The 21,563-nt window shown below is 44.4% G+C and overlaps 1 protein-coding gene across 1 annotated transcript in view; it reads right to left on the reverse strand.

Annotated features, from left to right (window-relative positions):
* Nucleotides 1-453: 453 nt before the first annotated feature.
* POU6F2 (POU class 6 homeobox 2) overlaps nt 454-21,563 on the reverse strand; it is a 369,574-nt gene continuing 348,464 nt past the window's right edge. Inside the window, exons 8-10 of the mRNA XM_082692653.1 lie at nt 17,679-17,847; nt 8,521-8,689; nt 454-5,040 (exon numbers count right to left, since the gene is read on the reverse strand). Coding sequence (XP_082548779.1) covers nt 4,536-5,040; nt 8,521-8,689; nt 17,679-17,847 — 843 coding nt within the window. The 3' untranslated portion in view covers nt 454-4,535. The remainder of the gene's footprint in view (nt 5,041-8,520; nt 8,690-17,678; nt 17,848-21,563) is intronic.

A 21,563-nucleotide genomic window follows, 5' to 3' on the forward strand; every position in this document is an offset into this window, starting at 1 on the left:
CCCATCCCCCAACCACAGACATGGTGGGTCTGTGACGCTGAGTGGCCGTTTCCCATGCATCACCCCCCAACATGGCGCCTTGTCTAGAGACATGTATGAGACTCCACATTGGGGGTCTCCATCTGAGAAGGAAGCCGAGCAGGGGAGGCAGGTGACGTCCTTGGAACCACTGTATCCAGCGGTGCTTGAGGTCCCCAGCAGGATTTCCGTGTCGGCGTGAACAGCATTGGCTCTTTTTGTCTCCGCAAGTTCAAGTTGGAATTCTGTAACCTACAACCAGCGGAGTCCTAATTTATCTAGTATTTTATTTGAAAAGTGAAAATAATCATGATGTTGACGAGTCTGCCTGGTGCCCCAGCCTTTCCTGAACCCCCGGGGCCATAACACATGCTCATTTACATGCTTACCATTTAAATGACATATCTGAGTTCAAGACACACTTAGCCTAGAAGCTCATGTCAAACAATTCTTTATTTTTTATGGTACAAATTAAAAGTGACAGATCTGAAGCTGTTAAGAAATACACAAAGTGCAGCTTTACTGACCATACAGATATTGCTCTAGATTAAGTACAGTTTTGTCAGTTTTTTTTTTTTTTTTAAACGTTAAGCAACCTGTGCAGATAAATCAGCTTTGGTTTCAATGTCAGAGCAAGTAAGGAGCTTTTAAATATCAAGTTTGGCTTCTTGGTCACAAGTCCATCATGTCAACTTCTCATCATGATGATTTTTTTTCCCAAAATAACCCAGTCTGTTTTCCTGCCCTCCTTCCTGCTGCCCCCTCCCCAATGTGGGGGGAGTAGGCAGCTGTCTGTGGGGCCTCATTAGTGACCCTGGGGACCAGTCTAGATCACAGCACGTAGGACAAAAAGAAAAAAAAATCACTTTCTCAACAACAAATAAAACAAATGTGCCTCACATAATTTCAAGTTGAAGACAAGCAAACCACATGACGAAAAGCTCGTTACAAAATGTTATCCGAACAGATTTTACACTCAAACATTAAAATGAAAATCAATTTCTTTTTTCTCCATTTCTTTAAGCTTGGTCATTAACTGGGTACAAGTAGAGTGCTGAGGTAAAACATTGATGAACAGTTTGTATTTCTTTTTTTTTTTTCTTAAAATAGGAACAGTTTAGTATTGCGAGATTGTCAGCAACATTTAAGCCATATCTGTACAATGTGCATATACCTACATTGAGCTTTGGTCCAGCGTAGAGAAGATGAGCAAAGGCATTTTACAATTTCTTTTTGGTTATAGCTTGAGTTCTTTGATACGCCTCTACTTGGTTTTCTTTTTTCCTAGCTCCTTTTGCTTTTTTGTTCTCTCTTTTGTGGGGTGTGTGTGTGTGTGTGTGTGTGTATGCATGTGATGAGTGTGTGATTACAACATATAGAAACCAAAACCTTGCAATGCAATTAAAACTCTCAGTTGTTCAAAATGGTTTTTGGTTGGGAAAAAAAAAAGCCCACAAACAAGGGTGAAGTTGAATCAGTCCTTTCTCTTTTTTATCAAACAAGAAAGGAAATGAGGATGACATGATTAAAGACTACGTAAGAAAAATATTGAAGCTTGAAATACAATCACGTATGCCTGAAGTGGCTTTTATTTTTTTGTTAGTGGCAACCTTATCCTTCAGTTCATGGAAACGTAAAAGACACTTAAGAGATACTGGCAGAGACAAAGTTGTTTACAAGTGGAAATAAGAAATGTCATAATAAAATTAAGCAGTAGGTGAGGTCCCGAAGACTTACAAGTCACACAGTATAATTTATATTCCTAAGAATTTGTTCAGGCACCTTTTTATGCCTTGTAGCAAAAAATTCATCTGTAAAAAATTAATATAAGAAGCATTACAACACCTTATAAATAATTTATAAAACAATACAAAATTATAAAACTATAAAAAAAAGCACTGCACATGAATGGTTTTACGACTGTGGGATGAATATATTCCTTTTTTATTCCACTCTGGAAGATTGCTTTTATTTTATATTTTCACTGTCCTAGTTACACCCTCCCAATTATAGATCTCCGAACCGAGCAGGCCTTATGTAACTGCTGCTGGCGTATGTTTAAACATTTAACATCCATCATATGTCCTCTTGTTAACTTCTCTTCCTGGGGAGCTTTTCTTGATGGAATTTGGAGCAGGTCCTAGGAGAATACAAAATCTGTCTAATCGATACATTTTTGGATTTCTGGGTTGTCGGTCTTTGTGTGCAGTTTTGGAGGTGGAGAAATGGGTACCATGATCTTGTTGGCATTGAAGATCAAGTTAGCTGTGGTCCAGTTAGCCTCAGACTGGCAGAATGGAGATGCCTTTACAAGCAAATGATTCCACTTGCAGGATTTCTTTTTGAGTTTCCTTGATGGTGGTCTCCTGATTGGCACAGGAACCCTCCGGAGTGGGGGGTAGGGGATAGAGTGGGGACAGTCCTACCATCGCACTGACACCGGCAGCAAAGGGGCCCACTCACACTCCATGGGTAAGGGAGCGTGCTAGGGGAAGAAAAGGACATTTCTGTTCAGTTGGGCAACTTGAGGTTTTTTTTTTTTTCTTTCACAGTTCACTTTTAGAGAGTACGTGAGCGTGATTAGTAAGTAATTACTCGGGAATATTTGCATCTAGACAGCAGGCAGATTGGTGGTTCCTTTTGCCTAAACACATTGCACGTGGCCCCACGGGAAAGAGCAGCTGTGGGCTCTGCATGGCCACCTGCCCAGCCGTCCTCACATCTCATCCCCTCCTTCTGGCTTATTGGGTGATTTTGGCCCACGGACCTTTGGAGTCAGTTATCTTGAAACCTGAATTAATCCCCTAGTTTTAATGGTGAAGGCTACTCTGATTTGTTAGAGAAGCTCCTTCTAGAATTTTCCTTGTAGTGGAGGTGCTTCACTGTTACAACTTCTCTTCCCCTCAAGAACTCAACCCCCAAGCCTAATTGTTTAAATCCGTCCTCCAACTTTCTGCTTTCTCTATATACATATCCCAAAAACAATGGCTCCCCCCACTGAAAAAAGTCTGCCATCCCTATTGGAATGACAAGAGTAGCAGAAAAGATGGGATTTACAGGATGCATGATGGCCTCTAATGATCCACTTACCATCCCTTTCTTTTTGGCCTGTTGTCTTTGTGTGTGTGCATATGGGTGTGTGCATGCTATGTGTGTGTTTTGACTGAAATCTTGAGACATTTCTTTGGCTATCAGACTTCTGAGAGAAATTGCTTTGCACAGAAGCATAACATAGATGTAAGTATTGAACCAAATGTGCAGTTTATGTTTATATTACAAAATTAGTTTTGGTCAGCTCTCCATGTACGTGGCCAACAGACTGAGAAAAATCCCAAGCTCTGGTGTGGACAGTGAGTATAACGACGGCTTATGCCAGTGTTGACAGTCCATCAAGCAAAGCCCTAGTTATTTCGGAGTCTCTCCTGCATTTCACTGGGATCGGAGTGGAAAAGACACCGTTCCCACTCTGTGGCCCTCCAGCAGACCCTGGAGGCTGCACCGAGGGAGATGGAGATATGGAGGAAGAATGGGAAATGCGAGCTCCATTTTCTTTTCTCATACCCACAAGTCATAGTGAGAAGAAAGCAGTGGATGCTTTGGCACACGATCCAGGAAGTCCCCTCCCTCCGCCCCCTCCCCCCCCAAAAAAACCAAAACCAAGACAAAGAAAAAAGAACCCCCTCACCCCAAATGAAAACCAACAGTGAGCCTCAGAGAATGGCTTCAACAATGGCACCCACCCCGCAGGTGGGGACAGAGATGGGTAAGACGGGAGAAATCAGGCTTCTTAATTTTCCTTTAAGTACAAATGTAAAAATTCGTAACACAACTTTACACGCAGAGGAGTAGACCAAGGAGATCGCGTTTGCAATGCCATGTTTCTGACTTTGGTTAATAGGGTTTCAGAGTGAAATCAGCACTTGGAACCTGAAAGAACGGAGTTCCTCCTCCAGGTGGCAGGCTTGTGTTTGCTTTGAACAGGTACAAGTTCTTGTTGGTTGTTGGGTCTTCCATTCTTTCTTTCTTTCCTTTTTTTTTTTTTTTTCCGTTTGTATTTTTTTTTTTTTTTTTGGTTTGGTTGTTTTTCTTTTTCCTTAAAATGTGTTCACATTTTCATAATATACACAAAAAAAGTTTGTGGTTATTTGGTTTAAGTCCTTTAGAAAATTGGCTTCAGGGAGGCGGTAGGGCCAGGGGACTATGCTACCGCACACACCAGCAGGTATGGTGTGCGCCTTGTTAAAAATTTTCAAAAATTGTTTGTTTGTTTGTTTGTTTGTTTTTTGTTTTTTTCTAACTTTTTGGAAAACCCACGGACACGTATAAACCATTCTGTCCGCTTGGTAGTTTTCTTAGTCTTTTTACTTACAAGGGTGACTTACGGGGCTCTCTTTCGATTTTAGTCCCAACGTTTTATTCTTAGTGATAATTGTTCTCCCGAATTCTGAGCTGCGGAGTCCAAGGGCGGAACTGGAAGGTCCTGCTGGGTCTGCTTCTGCTTCGGGCGGGGCGTCCGTTTAGGAGTTTTCCTCCAGGGAGTCCGTCAGGGGCTCCAGGGGGACCGCCGTGGCCGGCTCGTGCTGTTTTAAGCGCTTAATGGTGTTCTTCAGGGCTTGCCTCTTATTGCAGAACCAAACTCTAACTACCTCCCGGTCATAGTTCAGCTTCTCGGCAATCTCGGTCATTTCCTGCCCCGAGGGGTGTGTGTTCTTCTCAAAGTGGGCATTGAGGATCTCAAGGGCCTGGGGTGTGAAGGAGGTGCGCCTCTTGCGCTTTTTGGACGGCTCACTCCCGATAAACTCGGTCAGGTTCTGCACACCTGCTCGGTGGCGGGCCTCAGCCTCAGCCATCCACCGCTCAAGCACCGGCTTGATCTTCTGGGCACTTTTAGGGGTGATGTCCAGCTTTTCAAACCTGGCAGGATACAAAAGGCCAGGGTTCAGTTTGGCTGTCAGACTGCTAGCTATAGTGTTCTCTTGGGCTTCCTGTGGTAGGAAAAAGTGGCTTCTCAGGATGGTGTGTCTGGGGGGAGAATTGAGAAAGAACAGTCTTACACTGAGTCCTCTGCCAGGGTGGGCGTCCTGCCTGCCTGCCTGCCTGCCTGGCGGAGCCGCGTCCCCCCGGAGGAGCAGCCACTGCGAGGGAGCCCCCCACCCCGCTCCAGCCAGCGCCCCCGGCCCAGCCCGCACGCATGCTTCATGCCCCACATGCAGTCCGCCCCGCACGGCCACGCGGAGGGGGGTGGGGAAGGGAGCCTGCGGCAGGACCTGGGAGCCCCAGGCGCCCACACCCAGACCACCCGCCCATCTCTTCCCTGCACGCGCTGGGAGCTGAGCTTTCACCCCGACCGCCTGGCAATGGTCTGTCTCCCCCCAGCGTCAGAAGCCTCCAGGCAAAAATGAACCCCAGGAAGGGGCGTCGGAGACAACAGCTGTCATGTTCTTTCATTTAAAACGATTCTTTTTTGTGTGTTGCATTTAGTGTTCCTGAAACTCCTCCCATGGACTCGGTGATGAACATCTTGTATGTTACCAGAGTCAGGGATGGCGACTGGGACGCAGCTCTTTTCATCTCTGTTTAGTGTCTCGTTTTAGTCTCTCTCTCCCTCTGTCTGTCTCTCCCTTCCCCCCACGCCTGTGCTCTTTCTGGTAACAAACAATTTGCACCCTATGTCAGTTAACAACTTGCCCCCTTTCCAGGTAAAACACAGCCCGTTGCTGCTTTACTGGGGGGACCCAAGCAGCTGGACACCTTGTAATTGCTACGAACTCCCCCTCCCTGGATGTGCGAAAGCCACCTCGTGCCTTTCAAATGCTGTCCGTTGTAATGGTGTACTTTGGCACTGGGGCATCAAGCTGTGTTTAATGTGTGATATCTGCAAACTGTACTCCAATGATATCATTTTCTGGAAATGAGGTCTTCTATGTATCAATCGCCATCAGCAATTCCTTGCTACACTGATTTTAAAAAGTATGAAGCATCTTGGGACAAAATTATATGGAGTGTTTTAAGAGGTCATCCTGGTATCAAATTCAGCCTCACGCTCAATGAAATATACCAAAGTGCCAATTGCTTTTCTTCCTTCGTTTGTTTATTCTAAATCCAAATTCAGGGCTCTCCAGTATGACGACCTTGGATACACAGATCCTCTCTTTTGGATCCCCTTTGGATACACGCTTTCTAAGTGTTCAGCAGTCTGACTGCACAGTACATCTTACAAAACCAAAATGAACCTGCTCTAGCCAGTCAGGGTATGTTTCAGGACGCTTGCAGGAGGACACAAAAGGATAGGCTTCCTTTCCCGGCCATAATCTTATCTTTGACACTGCGCTTTTAGATACTGTGATAAGCAGTGCCAAGAGTATCAAGTTTGAATGTGATTTCCATAGCTTTGCCTTCCCCGTAGAATTCAAGGGGTTATTATTATTTTTTTAAACCCAACTTCCACTGCTGATCAAAGGGGGGAAAAGTACATTTTGCTTTCAATAGAAAATGAACTAATCATGTCATGTCATTTAATGAGCTTGCCACAAAGCTCTAACTGTCGTGGTAATTTGCCACATACCACATTTTACCGTGGAAGCCAAGCTGCAGAGCTTAAACTCTGGACAGCACGACAGTAGACCTCACAGTGCCAGGGCATGAGGCACAAAGTTTGCAATAGGGATGTTCAGCGTGTTGGTGGTGTTTCCTTCTCTGTATCTCTGTTATGGAGGACTTGTCAGAGCTGTGTCTAGGAGTCGCCCAAGTGACACATGGGTGTGCAGGCTGAAATGCAGATTCTTTCACTCCTCTTCAATAAATGTGAATTATTCCAATGTCAGATCTCCGTCTCTTTCAAGACTTTCATTTTTTTTTTTCTCTCTCTTAGTAGTTAGCTCCTAAAACTAGCTCACCCAAACACTAGAAACTAGAGAAAGGCTGGCAAGTCAAGGCATCTGGCATATTCTGTGATATGAATTCCCAGGGTCTCTCTCTCTCTCTCCATTTCAGCCATAGCTTTCTTGGCTTCCCTTGGGGAAAATTTTAGAAATCTACATATTCGATTGGGAATGCCCCAGACACTCTATGGGTGTTGGTGAAAACATTAGATGGCACTTAAGCCAATAAAAGGAAATCACATTTTAGGACTAAAAATAAGCCAGAGAGGACTTTAGCAAAAATAACAAATTGACAACTTAAAAAACCTGTGGCTGCCTTCATCACAAGGCTGTCAAGATGAAACGAAATTAATGTTTCCCAGAAGGGAGCAGCAGTATTCATATCATTGATGCTGCTTGTTAGTTGATGTTTCTTTTCGTGTTGTTGGGAATAACATATACAAGCCTTGAAACAAATTTCCCAGCAGTAGTATCCTTGTATAGACTGAATAAAGGTTATTTTCTGCAGGGAGGTATCTTATAAGAAAAAACAGTAGGGGAGACCATAGAAGTGAGAGGATCCTATGGCGCTTTTTGTATTTAACAACAATCAATGGGTTTTATGGAAAATCATTGAGCAAAATGTGAGCTGCCAGCTACTACCCCATACTGATGTTATTTATAACCTTAGTCTTAAACTGCAGGAAAAGTACACTTCCGTCCTTTGGGGAATACATTAAAAGTATAAAGAGCAGATAAAAAGACAGCATTTCATGGATCACCAAGAACAAAATCCACTTAAATGAGTTTAGAGTTGGTTTCTTGGCTTTTCCTGATGGAGGAGGACTCATAAGGCATTGCCCAAGAGGGAAAAGCTCTTACAGAAGTGCCTTTGTTACCTCATGCATAAACATAGGATTAGTGCAACACATACACACACACACAGAGGCATGCATGGGGTCTGCTGCTGGCGGCTTGACCCAGATCAACTTGAACACAACCAAGGCTGGATTCTGTCATTTATTTATTTATTTATTTATTTATTTATAGGGATGAGGACAGGGTAGGCCAGGTTCTTATTATCCCTTTCTGAGCCACGTAAAGCGGCTGCTTCTTTGGAATGAAAAAAAAAAAAAAAAAAAGGCCTTTTAGAGTTATGTCTGGGAAGGCAATGCTAAAGCATTCCTTTGTGGTGACATGAGGGTTAATTTTCTTTTTAAGGTATTATTTCCTTGGAAAAATCCCAATAGCCATCCCTGGGCAGAAAAGGGAGGAATGTTGGGACTGGCAGCTTTACCGTGTTTGCTCAGGTTACCCATCTGCAGGCGGGAGATGGGGCTCTCAGGGGGTAGGAGGGTGGGTCCAGAAGGAAGCTTCTGGCCCACGGTGGGTGGGGGTTTTCCAATGACACTGCCTTATTTGTGAGTTGACAGGAGTTATCAAGCCAGGCCCCAGAATCTGCTTTAGCACCTTCGTTTCTGTCAATATCACCGATTGCACCATATCAACCCCCCACCCCCCAAACTTAGTCCCCATACTCTACCCCTCCAGCTCTGCCCACCCGAAGAAGAAAAGCTGAGCCATGAGGACAAACGAGGCCCAGGCCGGCCAGGAGAGGTGACAGCACGTGGGCACGGGTTACCTGCAGATGGCCGACTGGCTGTACGCGGGGCCCTCGGTAGCACTGAGAGCCTGTCCCACCTGAGTCTGCGTCAGGCCAAGGGACAGGCGCCGGATTTTAAAAGCTTTGGCAAATTCTCGGATCTCCTCCAGATTAACCCCATCCACCTCACCCGCTGCCGTTTGAGGATCTGTGGAGATGTTTTTAAAAATAGGATCAATACGTCAACGCACATCCAAGTAATATCTGTTTGTGACGGTTTCTAAGAAAACGGCTCTCTTAACAGCAGATGCTGGGGAAACTGACCCTGCAGGATGTTCTCTTTGTCTCCCAAGTGAGGTGCCCGGGACCCCATCCTCAAGTGGTTACACCTCCACAAATCACCCTTCGGGATGTTTCTATCCCAGATAAAACCACGGGTAGTTCACCCATGGCCACTTTCATGATACGAGAGCCTGTTCCCCTGGGCTTAACGGGGAAGCTGTTAAGGGGAAGGCAAGAGCTAGGGGATGCAACTCCATTTTGCCTGTCGATAGGTTCAATTACGGTGCAAAAACATAAACATGGAAAGGTTTCAATGTGAAATGTCTTAAACTGGGTTCTTTAGGGCTGAAATTTGCCCTTGAAGAAAATAAGATTTTTGGTTTTTTTTTTTTCCTTCACCAGATCACTGCTGCAGTCAGGCTACCAGATGGTAATGTCTAATTTCTTAGTTCACCTTAGCCCCTCAGAAGAGAGTGCTTATGAAGCTGTGAGGATAATATTGTCTTTTTTTCCCCCTGGTAGCAGTTTACTGACACGATGTCTTTGTCCCCTAAAAGGGCACATAATAAAAAATGCCTACTGCAGGAAGGCTCCTTTGGTGCCGGATAACGCGGTCAATTTAGGACTTATCAAGGGAAATGACACAACAGCTGGAGAACGAACCCCCCAGCTTCCCGCTACTGATCCCCAGATAAATGATAAATGAAAGCGTACACCAAGCTGGAGACAGCATGGGTTGGGGATAGGGGAAAATTTCAAAGTGCTGCTTGCTCTTGCCTGGCGCGAAGTCCTTCTCCCTGAGAGCTGACCCTATTGTTCTCCACCTCATTCCTCGGACTTAGGTGAAAAGTTTTTCTCTTCTTCTTTCTGCACAATAATCCATCAATTTCAGTAAATTCAAGTACTTGTCTAGGGACTCTGGTGGACTAGATTCGCCTTTTGGGCTACAGCGAGGCTCCCATTATCATGAAGAGAAATAAGCATTTGCATTTCAAGGGCCAATTGTTCAAAGACTTTTAAATAAACATGTTAATATCTGTGGGGGCTTGGAGCTTCCTAGTACATCTTCTCAATACAGGGGAAATGGATTCTCTCAGTAGAATCAGCAAGACACTTCTGCACGGTACCTTCTTTATCTTCACATTCAAAAAAGTCCTGTAAAATTTTTGCACGTCATTCATCGTAAGTTTGTTGAGGAAAGATTGAAAAGGGGTACAGCCACTGAGACCTGTCTGTGAGTATTTAAGAAATACTCCTGGGCATCCAACCGAGTGTTAAAGGGGAGCAGGAGAAATAGGGGAGGCAGTTCCAGCTTCTTGTGGGATTTACGGTCTATAAGGGGTTGGGGCTCGATATTAGGAATGAGAATCACTCATGAAAAATACCAAGCTGAGTAAAATCAAGAACTAATGGTGTCATCCTCACAGCAGAATTTACAGAGAAGCGTCGGTTGACTGGAGGGAGGATTCGTGTGGGTCCTGCCCCATGGCTACCTGTGGCAGAACAGAGGGGCCACATTCTGGCCAGTGGGAGCCACCTGCAGACAGGCCGGAGCAAAGCGCCTCGAGGTGCCTGCAAGCGTTCTGGCCGGCTGGACTGGGGAGCTCGTGCTAGGAGCGGCGGCTATTTCATTGTAGGACATTGAGAATCTGTGTCCATGGCCAGGGCAGAGGGTGACTATAAAACTGATTAAGATTAATTAAAATCTTGCCCCCCCCAACTTCCCCCCTGGAGGGCTGGCAACCCTGGTTAAGGAGAGACTTGTTTGGGTTGTCCTTGGGGAGCGGCTGCCGTCTGGATATTAAATCCCACCAGCACAGCAGCCTGGAAGCAACTTCAAGGGTTTGCTAAGGATTCTGGGAAGTCGCGTCCATGCACACAGCAGCCTGGAGCCTCTTCTCTCATTTCTTCCTTAAACATTCCTAGAGCAGAAGTTGCAAATGAGCAGCTTGCACATACAGCTCAGCTTTCCTAGAGCTTACAGGTTTTTGGAATTGCCAACATTTAAACATTGGGAGGTTTCTCAAGAAACACATCTTTTTTTTTTTTTTTTTATGTTCTTTTGAAATGTTTAGAAGGTTTGGCTGCACCAGGCCTCCACTGGCACTTAGTTGGGCACAATCAGTCAGCTCGAACTGGTTCTGGCTGCCCGTTCTGCTCGTCCTCCTCCTCCTTGGCAGCCCCCCTTACACCCGCTGCTTGGCTCAGCCTATTTTGGAGACTCTATGTTCAGGTTGTGCATTCCCAATGCAGAGGGTTGTGGCCCCCCCAGAGGCCTGTGGGACATAAACAGTAGAGATGTGCAGTAGATCTGTGATATTAACATTTTGCCGGGGAAGGAGGGCAACCGGGATTTAAAAAAGCGTAACAGGGCTTCTTGTGGGGGAAGAAAGTGATGGTAAAATAGTAGTCAGGAAGATCTGGTTTGGAACTGAGCTGGCCACTTGGTGCAGATGGGCGCAGGGAGGGAAGCCTGAGAGTCCTGGGAGGCTTACCAGCGTGGGCAGCAGAGGTTCAAAATCAAGGCTGAAAAACTGGAAACTGCAGACTTTCCTTATAACGCTATAGCTTTTAGGACGGTGTTTTCTTCCTTTGGCAGGGCTAGGAGTCGCCTGATGGGGCCCAGGACATGCATTTTGAACAAGTACCCCACATGATTCTGCAGCAGGGGATCCCTTGACCCCACAGATGGGGGTCTCTATGTTTCTGGCCTGGCCCGGGACCAGTAGCATCACCCTCTGCAAATGGCTGTCTTCTCTCCACTCTTTACCGTCCTTATTCACCAGGTTCCACGACACAGGAAGGTTGCTGTGCCACCTGCGTAAAGAGTGATGAGCCAAAAAGGCGCTGGGAGGGGGGACCCCGGGCAGGCACCCCATCCCTTGCGTTCCCTGAACCCAACTCCTTTATTTCTGTCAAGTGGCAAACGTCTGGACTGGGGTTGCCAGTGTAGTCCCTAGTTAGGGGGAGAGTTTTTCTCTGAGTCAAGCTAAGTAGTCCTTGCGGGAGGTAAATCTGTTGCCTTGTATTAGCTCCCTCTCTAGATCAACAGGAATCAGTGGAGTTACTCAGCACGTGAGGGGTGGGTCTTTGATCTAGGAGAACACTGTTCCGCTTCAGCCCTGTGGTCTCTGCATGTTTAGGACTTGGGTTGCATTTTATGTAAATCCGATCTCTCTTACTTCTTCCCTTCGCCTGCAGCCTTTCATGTGTATTCTCCTTCCTGGTTCCGGGAGACTAGCAACAAAATCTATGCATGTGCCTGATTACTGATGATAACCAGGGCTGACCAGAAAGCTGTGGGCTCTTAACTCCCTGCACTGAACAGACTGTCAAAGCTGTCACTCTAGAGCTCAGAGAGGTGGGCACCTGCCCCACTGAGCCCAGGGACTTCCATGGGGCTCCGGACGAACACTCATCACACCAGGAAGCTGAGTTCCTTCTTCCTCTTCTCACACATTTCCCTTCTTGTCTTTTTCCTCATTCTACTCAGAGAGCTGATGAGATAGGAATTCTTGTGAAATTTAAATAGGTTGATGATCTGTTGGATAAAGGCCCAGGGAAGAGAAGCCAGTGTCTCCTTCTTTGTGTAATTTGTTAATGCTGGAGATGAGCTGCCCAGTTTTCTTTATATTATTTTTCTTACTCATAAAATCAGATGGTAAAATGTCTTACTACAGTTTTCTCCACGAGTCCCAAGGCTACAAAGGCCTCACCATGCAAAGAAGGGGCCCACCCCTGGGCAAAAATTAGTTTTATCCTGATCACAACATGTGGGAATTGTTTTCACACTTTGGGAGAATTTATGAGGTGGTTTTTATAAGACGTTTTTGAATTGATAAAAAAAATTGACGCTTTCTTTTCTTCTTCTTTTTTTTTTTTTTTTGATACTAAAGTTTCTGTTTTAAACTCTTGAGGATCCCTCCCCCGCCCCGTCAGAACAATACTCTTCCTTAAGAGATACATGCTTTTCTGTCTGAGGAGGGGGAAATGTAATGGGACCCTCTTCCCTGAGATATGACATCAGCCCTCAGTCTGGCTTAGAGATTGACATTCCATCCTGGGACAGCTCAGTCTGGTTTTCCCTCACCCAGTCTCCTGGCTTGGGGAGATTGGGTTAATTTCAAGGAGAATTCTGGGGCTACCTTGATGGGGGCCTCAGAAGGATCTCTCAGATCCCCTCCCGGATCGATCCAGGGCTAGGGCAACCCAGTCTGGGATTTCTGTGCATTGAGGAGGAAGTGACACCTTTTCGAGACGTTTGCTCTTGATGAAGTTAAACCAACAGATTAAGTATAGGGTCAGGAAGCAACAGCAATGACTGCCAGAGTCTGCCTTAAACCCGACCCTTGCTAGAGGAGCCAGAAGATCAACCCATATAGAGATTAACTGGCCCAGAGATTTAGAATGAGCTGGCCTTGAAAACTGGCAAGATCTCATAAGCAGGATGTTTCCCAAATCAAATCTGGAATGCAAGGGCTGAAAAGCATTTTTTTTTTTTTAATGGTAACTAAATGCAAATTGGGTGAATAAAATCCTGTTCTGCAGAATCTGGTTGTATGGTCCACGGGTCCCTACCAACCTGAGGGCCGAGGATGGACCAGCACAGATGCTTTTCTTGGTTTTGTTTAATTTTTAAAATTTAGCTCCTTCTACCAGTTAATGTGGACATCAGCTTAAGGGTTTGCTAAGTGGGTCGAACCATCACCTCCATCAACATCACCCTTCTACAACCTCTGCTTACGGGATTTTCCTATGAATAATATGCAATTTTAAAGAAGCTGCCAAGTACGAATTAACAGACTTAGGTAAACACCCGTCTACTTTTTTATGCAATTCTCACAGCAAATAATGGGTGTATTTACCAAATATTTCTGAGAAGTAAGAAACTGCTTGAGAACGGGCAATGTAATTTGGGAGAACAGTTTACTTGCAATATGGTGACTTCATTGTGGAAAATGGTGGAAGTCGTGATCATGGGAATCAGGGGTGCCATAAGCTATCACCATGCATCTTTATGTTCACTTTATGGTTTGCTTTTTTCTGGTAATAGCCAGTGGTCCTTTGCTGTCTTAAAAAAAAAAAAATCAAGTTTACAGGCCAGGGGTTTAAAGAGTATGTACTGAAAAAGAATACAAAACCAAGCTCAGCAAGGAATTAAAAAAAAAAACAAACAAACCTGAAATCTACCTGTTTTTAAATAGTGCTATGGAAGTCTTGAGCCAATTTGGGACATTTGTCAAGTCATTTGTTTGACTCTGTTCGACTTTCCAAAAGCCCTGCTTTTAGAAACTATATTTACCTCCAATGACTGTGAAGACCAAGCAAGGTTTAGCGCAGGGCACAGGGTAAGCTGTATGGGTACAGAGAATAGGTGCCCACAGCAGGTGTTCTGGGAAGTAAGGAGTATGCTTATTTGGTGATGCTGAGCTAAGATGTGATGTCCTTTGCATATGAAGCTCCCATTATCATTGCTAGGGCATTAACTCTGGGTTCTTTTGCCTGGAGTGGGGAAGATTTGAGGGTGACTTTTGGTCCCATTTTATCGGGAATAGCGGCAAGTTGAGCAGCATTATGACAGTCTTTGACTGTGATGTGGGAGGGATCATTGACCAAGGTCTTGGCCACGGGTTCCAGTTCAATTTGACCTGGTTCCTTCTATGGCCTTGGTTTCTTGGAGGGATTTGTTGATTAACCATCCAACTCAAGAATTATTTATTCTAGGAGGTCCTTCTGTTCTGTTTCAACCTCTAAAACCAAGTTAACTATCGACTGTATTGCCATAGTCCTTGTTCATGTGTTGATCATAGCATTTCTTTCTTTTTATTATAACTGTGTTTCTTTGTTACCGGTTCATGACCTCCCCCAGGGCAGGGAGCCCATATTACTTATTTTTGATTTCTTAATTTCTATTCCTGTGCTTGGCATATATATGGCACTGTGTTTTTATTTTTAAATTGACAGCCTCTAACCAAACCACCCTTTTCCCCTCTGTATTTTAACCTGTACCACAACTACATCTGAAGTATGGGGTTAGGTCTCCCCACATTATCTTATCTGCAGATTTGTTGAAGTGCCATCTCAGACAAAAATAATTCTAGATGGATATTTCATGCTTGAATACAATTTCAAAACATGAACGATGTCTAGTTTTTCTCTTTATATTATCTCAGGGAAAGGCCTGTGCTTTAATTGTAAGGCATGAGTCCAGGCTTTTAAAGAACTATTGAGGACTATTTAGGTAATCTGATATATGCCACTGGATATATGTCAAATGTCACTGGATAAAATTTAGGTGTAAACATCTTTTTTTTTTTTTTAAAGATTTTATTTATTTATTTGACAGACAGAGATCACAAGTAGGCAGAGAGTCAGGCAGAGAGAGGAAGGAAGCAGGCTCCCCGCCAAGCAGAGAGCCTGATGTGGGACTTGATCCCAGGACCCTGAGACCATGACCTGAGCTGAAGGCAGAGGCTTAACCCACTGAGCCACCCAGGCGCCCCTTAGGTGTAAACATCTTAATTTTTAAGGCAGCTGTGCTGTGTGTCATGTGTACGACCCATTGAATCAGACTCTGGGTCATCATCCCAGCCTGCAGCCCATTAGATTTTTCACACAGAGTGTCACAGCCTCTCTGCCAAGACAGAATGTGGTTCCTCGGACAGAAGTTCGCCAAAATGGGTTGCACTTTCAGGAGCTATCCGATGTCAGTTTCAAGATCTGCAAATGAGGATTTCTATGGCCTTGGTGTACTAAAATGAGCAGAGTATTGAAAGTGCTTTGAAAACCCTACTTTACAATCCAAGTCTTAAACAGAGATTTGTTGGGGGGGGGGAATCAGCATCCGAGAAATACTCTGTATATCATTCACTGTGTAGTTGGGTTTTGAGACAGAAAGAAGTCAATTAAACGACATGCTCAAAATCGGGAGCAATTTTGAGGCAAGGAATGGGTTTCTGTGAAGTCTGACCCTCCATGCAACTGCTAGAGCCGCTCCTGTATCTTCCAGAGGTTTCTCATTCAGGCTCTGCATATGAGTTTGGGGTTTCCTGCCTCAAGTGCATATGGTAAAGGAATCTCTGTCCCCATTCTTTATATCTCATATCAGGATATGTAATATGGTTCACTCATTATACACCCAAAACTTAGATGCCCCATTGGCAACTGTGCAATTGAAATTCCATCTGTCCCAACACTCTGTGATGGATTTCTGAAAAAGGCTACTCCTTTCCTGCCCAGGACAAGAAAGTGATGAGAAAGAACCTGGTATCATCCATCCATCTGTCCATGCGTTCAACCACTCACTCATCTCCAACATGGACTGAGTGTTTAACATTGTACAAAATACTGTATTTGTGGGGTGCTTTGTCCTGTAACTTATTTCTTCTCTCTGTTTGATCTCAGTTCCTTTTCTTTTAGGACCAAAGCTTAAAAGCCTCTCCTACACTTAAGACTGTGCTGCTATTTACAACTAGAGTATTTTGAGGAAACTTACGCAGAATATTGAATGGGAATGACATTGAAACCTTTTCTAACACCCCTATGAGGAGTGACTTTATCGGGGAAAATCTGGCTATAATTAAATTAACTTTGTGGTTTTATTCCAGTAAAACTAGAGTTTCTGGCCCAGATGAGAGGGTTTGTATATGCGAAAATCCTATAATAAGTGGTTGATGGCCACTCTGTGTGCACCCTGACACTGTGTTTGGTGTTGACCCATCTTTGGGGTCAGGAGCCTCCAAGCTAGTTGACATACTTGGGCATTTTAATATCTTCCCATAATTCCTCATTCTCTTCTCCCTTCCCTGTCCTTTTTGCTGGAATTATCCATGTTCTTGAATGTACATGTCTGCATGCACGGACATATATATTCTTTTTTGCAGGTGGGGCTGCTTGCATGGGGTGGGCATGGCAACCCTCCGTTTTGCTTCACATCACAGACATGTGACGATCCCTGCTGTTCCCATTATAACAAGTTATTCATGACACCTGATCAACACAGATACTCCACTGTATCCTTATTTTACAGCCCAGATGTCTATGCAGTACTTTAGCCCTTTAAACCTGTAATTACTGGATTTTTGGTTCCTGGAGCATTATAATCGAAGTGCACATTCTGTGATTCTATTCACGGGTAAAAATTGCACCGACAGTCAGCGACTAACCTGGAAGCAGACCACCATCCCAGTCATCTTCGGCTGTTTTGATCTGCGTGTGATACGTATGCTGTCTTTACGTGGGGCCACATACCAGCTCTCAAGATTATGTATATATGTGGCCCCTTCAGGGAAGCAGACCCGTAGACTTATTTTATTTTATGAATGGTGGCTCAGAGATTTCCCATCTCATTCCAGCCCAGGCAGCTTCCCCATGTGCCCCTGGAGGCCACTCCTTGTGCGCACACACCCACCCGCCCACGGGCACGCTCTCTTTTATTTCCTCTGACACCTACAAACAGAATGGCAGGGGACTTCAAACGCACGGAAAAGCAGCTTGACCTGCTGGCTGAGTGCCTGTTGTTGGTTTATTTCAGTTCTGAGCTCCGCGGCTCATGGCCTGCAAGCTGATCAGCTGCTCCCTTCTGAAAGCAGCAGGACTGACTCAGTGTGGCAGAAAGCACTTGAGATAGAGACCGGCCCCTGAGCACACTCATCAAGGGGGCGTGCTTTGGGGCCCTGATTCCCTAAGGAGCCATCCGGCCCTGGGCAGAGACCTTATTCTGCTATTGGCCTAGAAAGGCCAGGAAATTCCTCTTTGATGTTGAAAAAGAACAAGGGAATGAAGGAAGGAGGGCCGGTGGGGAGAGAGAAAGGGAGGAGGAGGGGGAGAAAGAGAGAGAGAGAGAGGAGGGAAGGCATTGCAGATAGGCAACAAGAAGGCCACCACGATTTAACCGAGCCAGAAAGGATACTTACTGCTGACTAACTGGCCCACGCTCAAAGCTGAGGAAGAGGAGGATGAAGAGGAAGAAGAGGAAGCCTGGCGGACGGGGCTTTGAGACATGGATGCTTGGCTGTGAGCCAGGTGCAGAAGGCTGCCTTGGGAGGCTGCTTGACCCACTGACGTCTGGGAGGGTTGGTGGAGCTACATGGGAGGGGGATGTAAAAAATACACACAGGAGTGAGAAATCAGGGTGGGGAGACACCAGAGGGCAGAAGTTTCATCTGGGGTTGAAGCATTGTATTTCCAAGAACATTATACTTCTCAAGAACAGTGCAAACTCTACACCAACTGGCAGGAATGTGTGTGTGTGTGTGTGTGTCTGTGTATAATATGTTGCTGCTTGCTTGACAGGCATTTTATTAGTAATCCTAAATATATTATTAATTCCCTACTTGGCTGGCAGGAGCATCCAATTTTCTACCTTTCTCGACCACAGTGTATGGCTGGACTCTTTTCTGCCTGTTCACACAATTATAGCGCACTTGACAGGCCTCTCTGGGAGGTACAGATAAAATACAGTGTTTGCAATGAACTTGGAATGCACAGCTCAGGCTCACAGGTGTGGCTGCACCCAAGCATTTTGGCTTCTAAAACTGGTAGTTTTAGGAAAGTTCCCCTTTAGGCTGAGTGTGAATTGAGTCTAGGAACTGTCTGTTCCCCCTGATCCAAAATCTGGCTGGATTACTGTAAAGTGGGGGGAAAACGTTTTCTGATGTCCTGTAGGAAATGGAGAGATAATTTGGGGCAGCCGGGACAAAAACATCCAGTAGTATTTGCAGCTTCCAGTTGTTGCTTTCTTACTCTGTGCTACTCTGTGTTAAGGACTTTGAAACCCTCGCTCATTTAATTCTTACATTGGCCTGTGAAGTGGGTGTTATTTTCACCTCTGTTCTGCAGACAAAGAAGCTGAAGCTCTGAGAGGTTAATGGGTTTTGTGGGTTCATCCAGTAGGTGTAGGGGAGCTGATTTCTGGATGTAAAAAGTCTGGCCTGTAGGCTCGAGCTCTTAATCATCATGCCAGAAGCAAGAATAAACCTAATTTTCAAAATTCAGTGTGCCTTGACAAAGGCTGACTTTATGTCCATTTCTTCATGACTCCTTTAGAGCCTCTCAAAGGCTGGTTGTTCTGGGTGGTGAAAAAGCCCAGCTCAGGAGAGGAAGGTTGGAGGGAAGGGAAGCGAGTGCAAGTACCAGGTCCCCTTGAAGGCCCAGGAGGGGTCTTTCTCCACCTGCATGTTGCCCTCCCCTCCCCCGCCAGCCAGGAAGTTGACACAAAGCAGGCAGCCCAAGGGCCCCCGGAAAGGTCCACGATCAGCCTCAGCCATTGCGTCGTTTGTGATTGGAGATGGCCCTCCTTGGTTTACGAACTTCTTTCTTGGCCATCTTCACACTCACAGAGGTGTAGCAGAGTTTCTACAAAAGGAAGGCAGCTGGGAAGTAGAATCAGGTCAGGCCCTGAACAGTGGTTGGCCCTCCCACCAAAGTTCACGGCCTCACCTGATCTCTGACCACCTTCTCAGGATCTGACAGCCAGCCTGGGACGTGTCAATTGCACATTTGTCACTGTTTCCCCTGTGTGTTGTGTGTGTGTGTGTTTGTGTGTTCATTTTTTCATTCAAATTTACCAAGAGATCATTTATACATAATAAAATATACCCATTCCAAGCATGCAGTTTGAAGAGTTTTGTCGAATAGATACTCTGTGAAAGCACCAACAAATCAAGATGTAGAACTTTCCTTCCCATCATTCTGTAAAGTTCAACCATCCCCTTTGAATCAGTTTCCCCCAGTGGGACAGTGGACTTTGTCACAACGGACTCATTTGGCATGATTCTAAGAATGGAACCGTACAGTACGTACTCTTCTTTTATCTGGGTTTTTTGGCTTGAATATTGTTTTTAAGATTCGTTTTGTTGCATGTGTCAGCAGTGTCATCGCTTTTTTTTTATTGCCGAGTAGTATATATAGTATATATTTGTGGTGCATATCTCTATATTTATAAAGATATCTATGCCACAAGTTGCTCATCCGTTCACCTGTTGATGGACATATGGGTTATTTCCGGTTTGGGGCTATCAAGAACAGAGTGGTCGTAAATACTGATGTTCGGATGTTTGTGTATACCTGTGTTTTCATTTCTCTTCTGTAAATACCTGGGAGGGGAATTGTGGAATTCTTGTCTCGTACTATAAATGCATGTTGAACTTTTTAAAGAAATTATCAGACAGACTGATTTCCACCATGGTTGTAGCATTTCGTGTTCCACAAGAAATGTAAGAAAATTCCAGCTGCTCTCCGTCCTTACCAAGGTTTGGGGTTTCTCAGTCTTTTAAATTCCTTAATGAGCTTTTAACCACCAATTAACATTTTACCCGCAAACAGCTGTTAGTAAGATGCTACCCTGGAAGTGCATAAGGAGCTCTTTCCTCTTCTGGTCCCTCGTGGTAATGCTTTTGCTCTCCGGGTTCACATGACATTCCCATGCAGCAGATACACTGAGCCTGATAACAAGGAGTGAATGACTGGCCCAGATCATGTGTTCCAGAGCACATTAGAACCTGGGTTCTCATTCATAGCTCCGGGCTCCTTCTGGGTGCCATCTTGTCTCCCTTCAGAATTGCCTGAAGTTACCTTTCAAGTGCACGTCCTTATTGTTCCTGAACTGTGCTAAATGGAGGCTATACTGTGAATAAAAGATAGTGATAATTGACATGGAACCCAAATTAATATGCATCAAGTATATGTCCCAAGGTAATTAGCCAATCTACCAAGCACATAATCAACATTGAATCCAGTAAATTTTATTCTGTAGGGACACATATTAAAGATTAAATCTATTTTTAATTTGCTTAATAAAAGGTGATGGATATTTGCATGTCAGTCTACCCCTTCTAACTTATTGAGTTGTCCTTCTAAATATTGTTACTTGACAAAAGCTTTTCACAGTTTTGAGTCACTGGATCATGAGATAGCCTTCTATTTTACCATTCCATCAATATTTTATTGGCCCTGGGTGTGGTAAAGTACCATCAAAGAACTGGGTAAGACAATAATCAATTAAAATTTTCTTCCTCAGATACAACTCAGTAGAGAAACAAATTAATGGGTTGCAGCCTCACTAAGGACTCAAAAAGCAAACTAAGGCTTATGCAGGAGAAGAAATTCAAGGGGAAAATAAAATAGTTCTTTTAAGAGCTTGTGCAGTGTCCACACAGTCAGAGAATGGGATGACTCTAAGATATCTAAGAATTTAAGAAAGATACATTTCTTTCAAAGAAAATAAGCATTTTCTTTTTAGGACATTGGGGTTCTGCTTTCCCTCCAGAGTTTAACCAGACAATATGGAGAGACCAAGAAAAATTCTGAAAAGTTCTTACTTATTAAGAATTGACATTATATAAGCAGTAGCATCCTTACTGGAGCCCATATGTCTCACTCCAAGATAGGGAGTGTATAAACATGTATCTGTTAATTCTAGAATCACTTGTAAGTTTAGATGGAATAGCCTTTTGTACACCAAAGTGAGCCCAGAGATTGACCCTCTTTGATAACTTCTTCCCTCAGAAAAAGAGGATGTTAGAGTAATACCTCTGTTACTTCCCAACCCTAACATTGTAATTCTTTGAGGTAAATAACAACAACAAAAAAAGGCTTTATCTATGATATTCTTAGTCTAATGATTCTGATGCATTAATCTTTAGAAATATCATACTTAAAAATACATGTACCAAATAAAGAAAGGGAAAGCAGAGATTTAAGCTCCCTCATTAAACAACTGTGGTTTTCCATATGAAAAGTTCAAAGACTTTAAATAAGCAACATTAGAAAAATGTCATTTAATTAGATGTAGCTTTGCA

This window comes from Mustela nivalis, assembly GCF_964662115.1.
Source record: "Mustela nivalis genome assembly, chromosome: 12".
Classification (NCBI taxonomy): Eukaryota; Metazoa; Chordata; class Mammalia; order Carnivora; family Mustelidae; genus Mustela; species Mustela nivalis.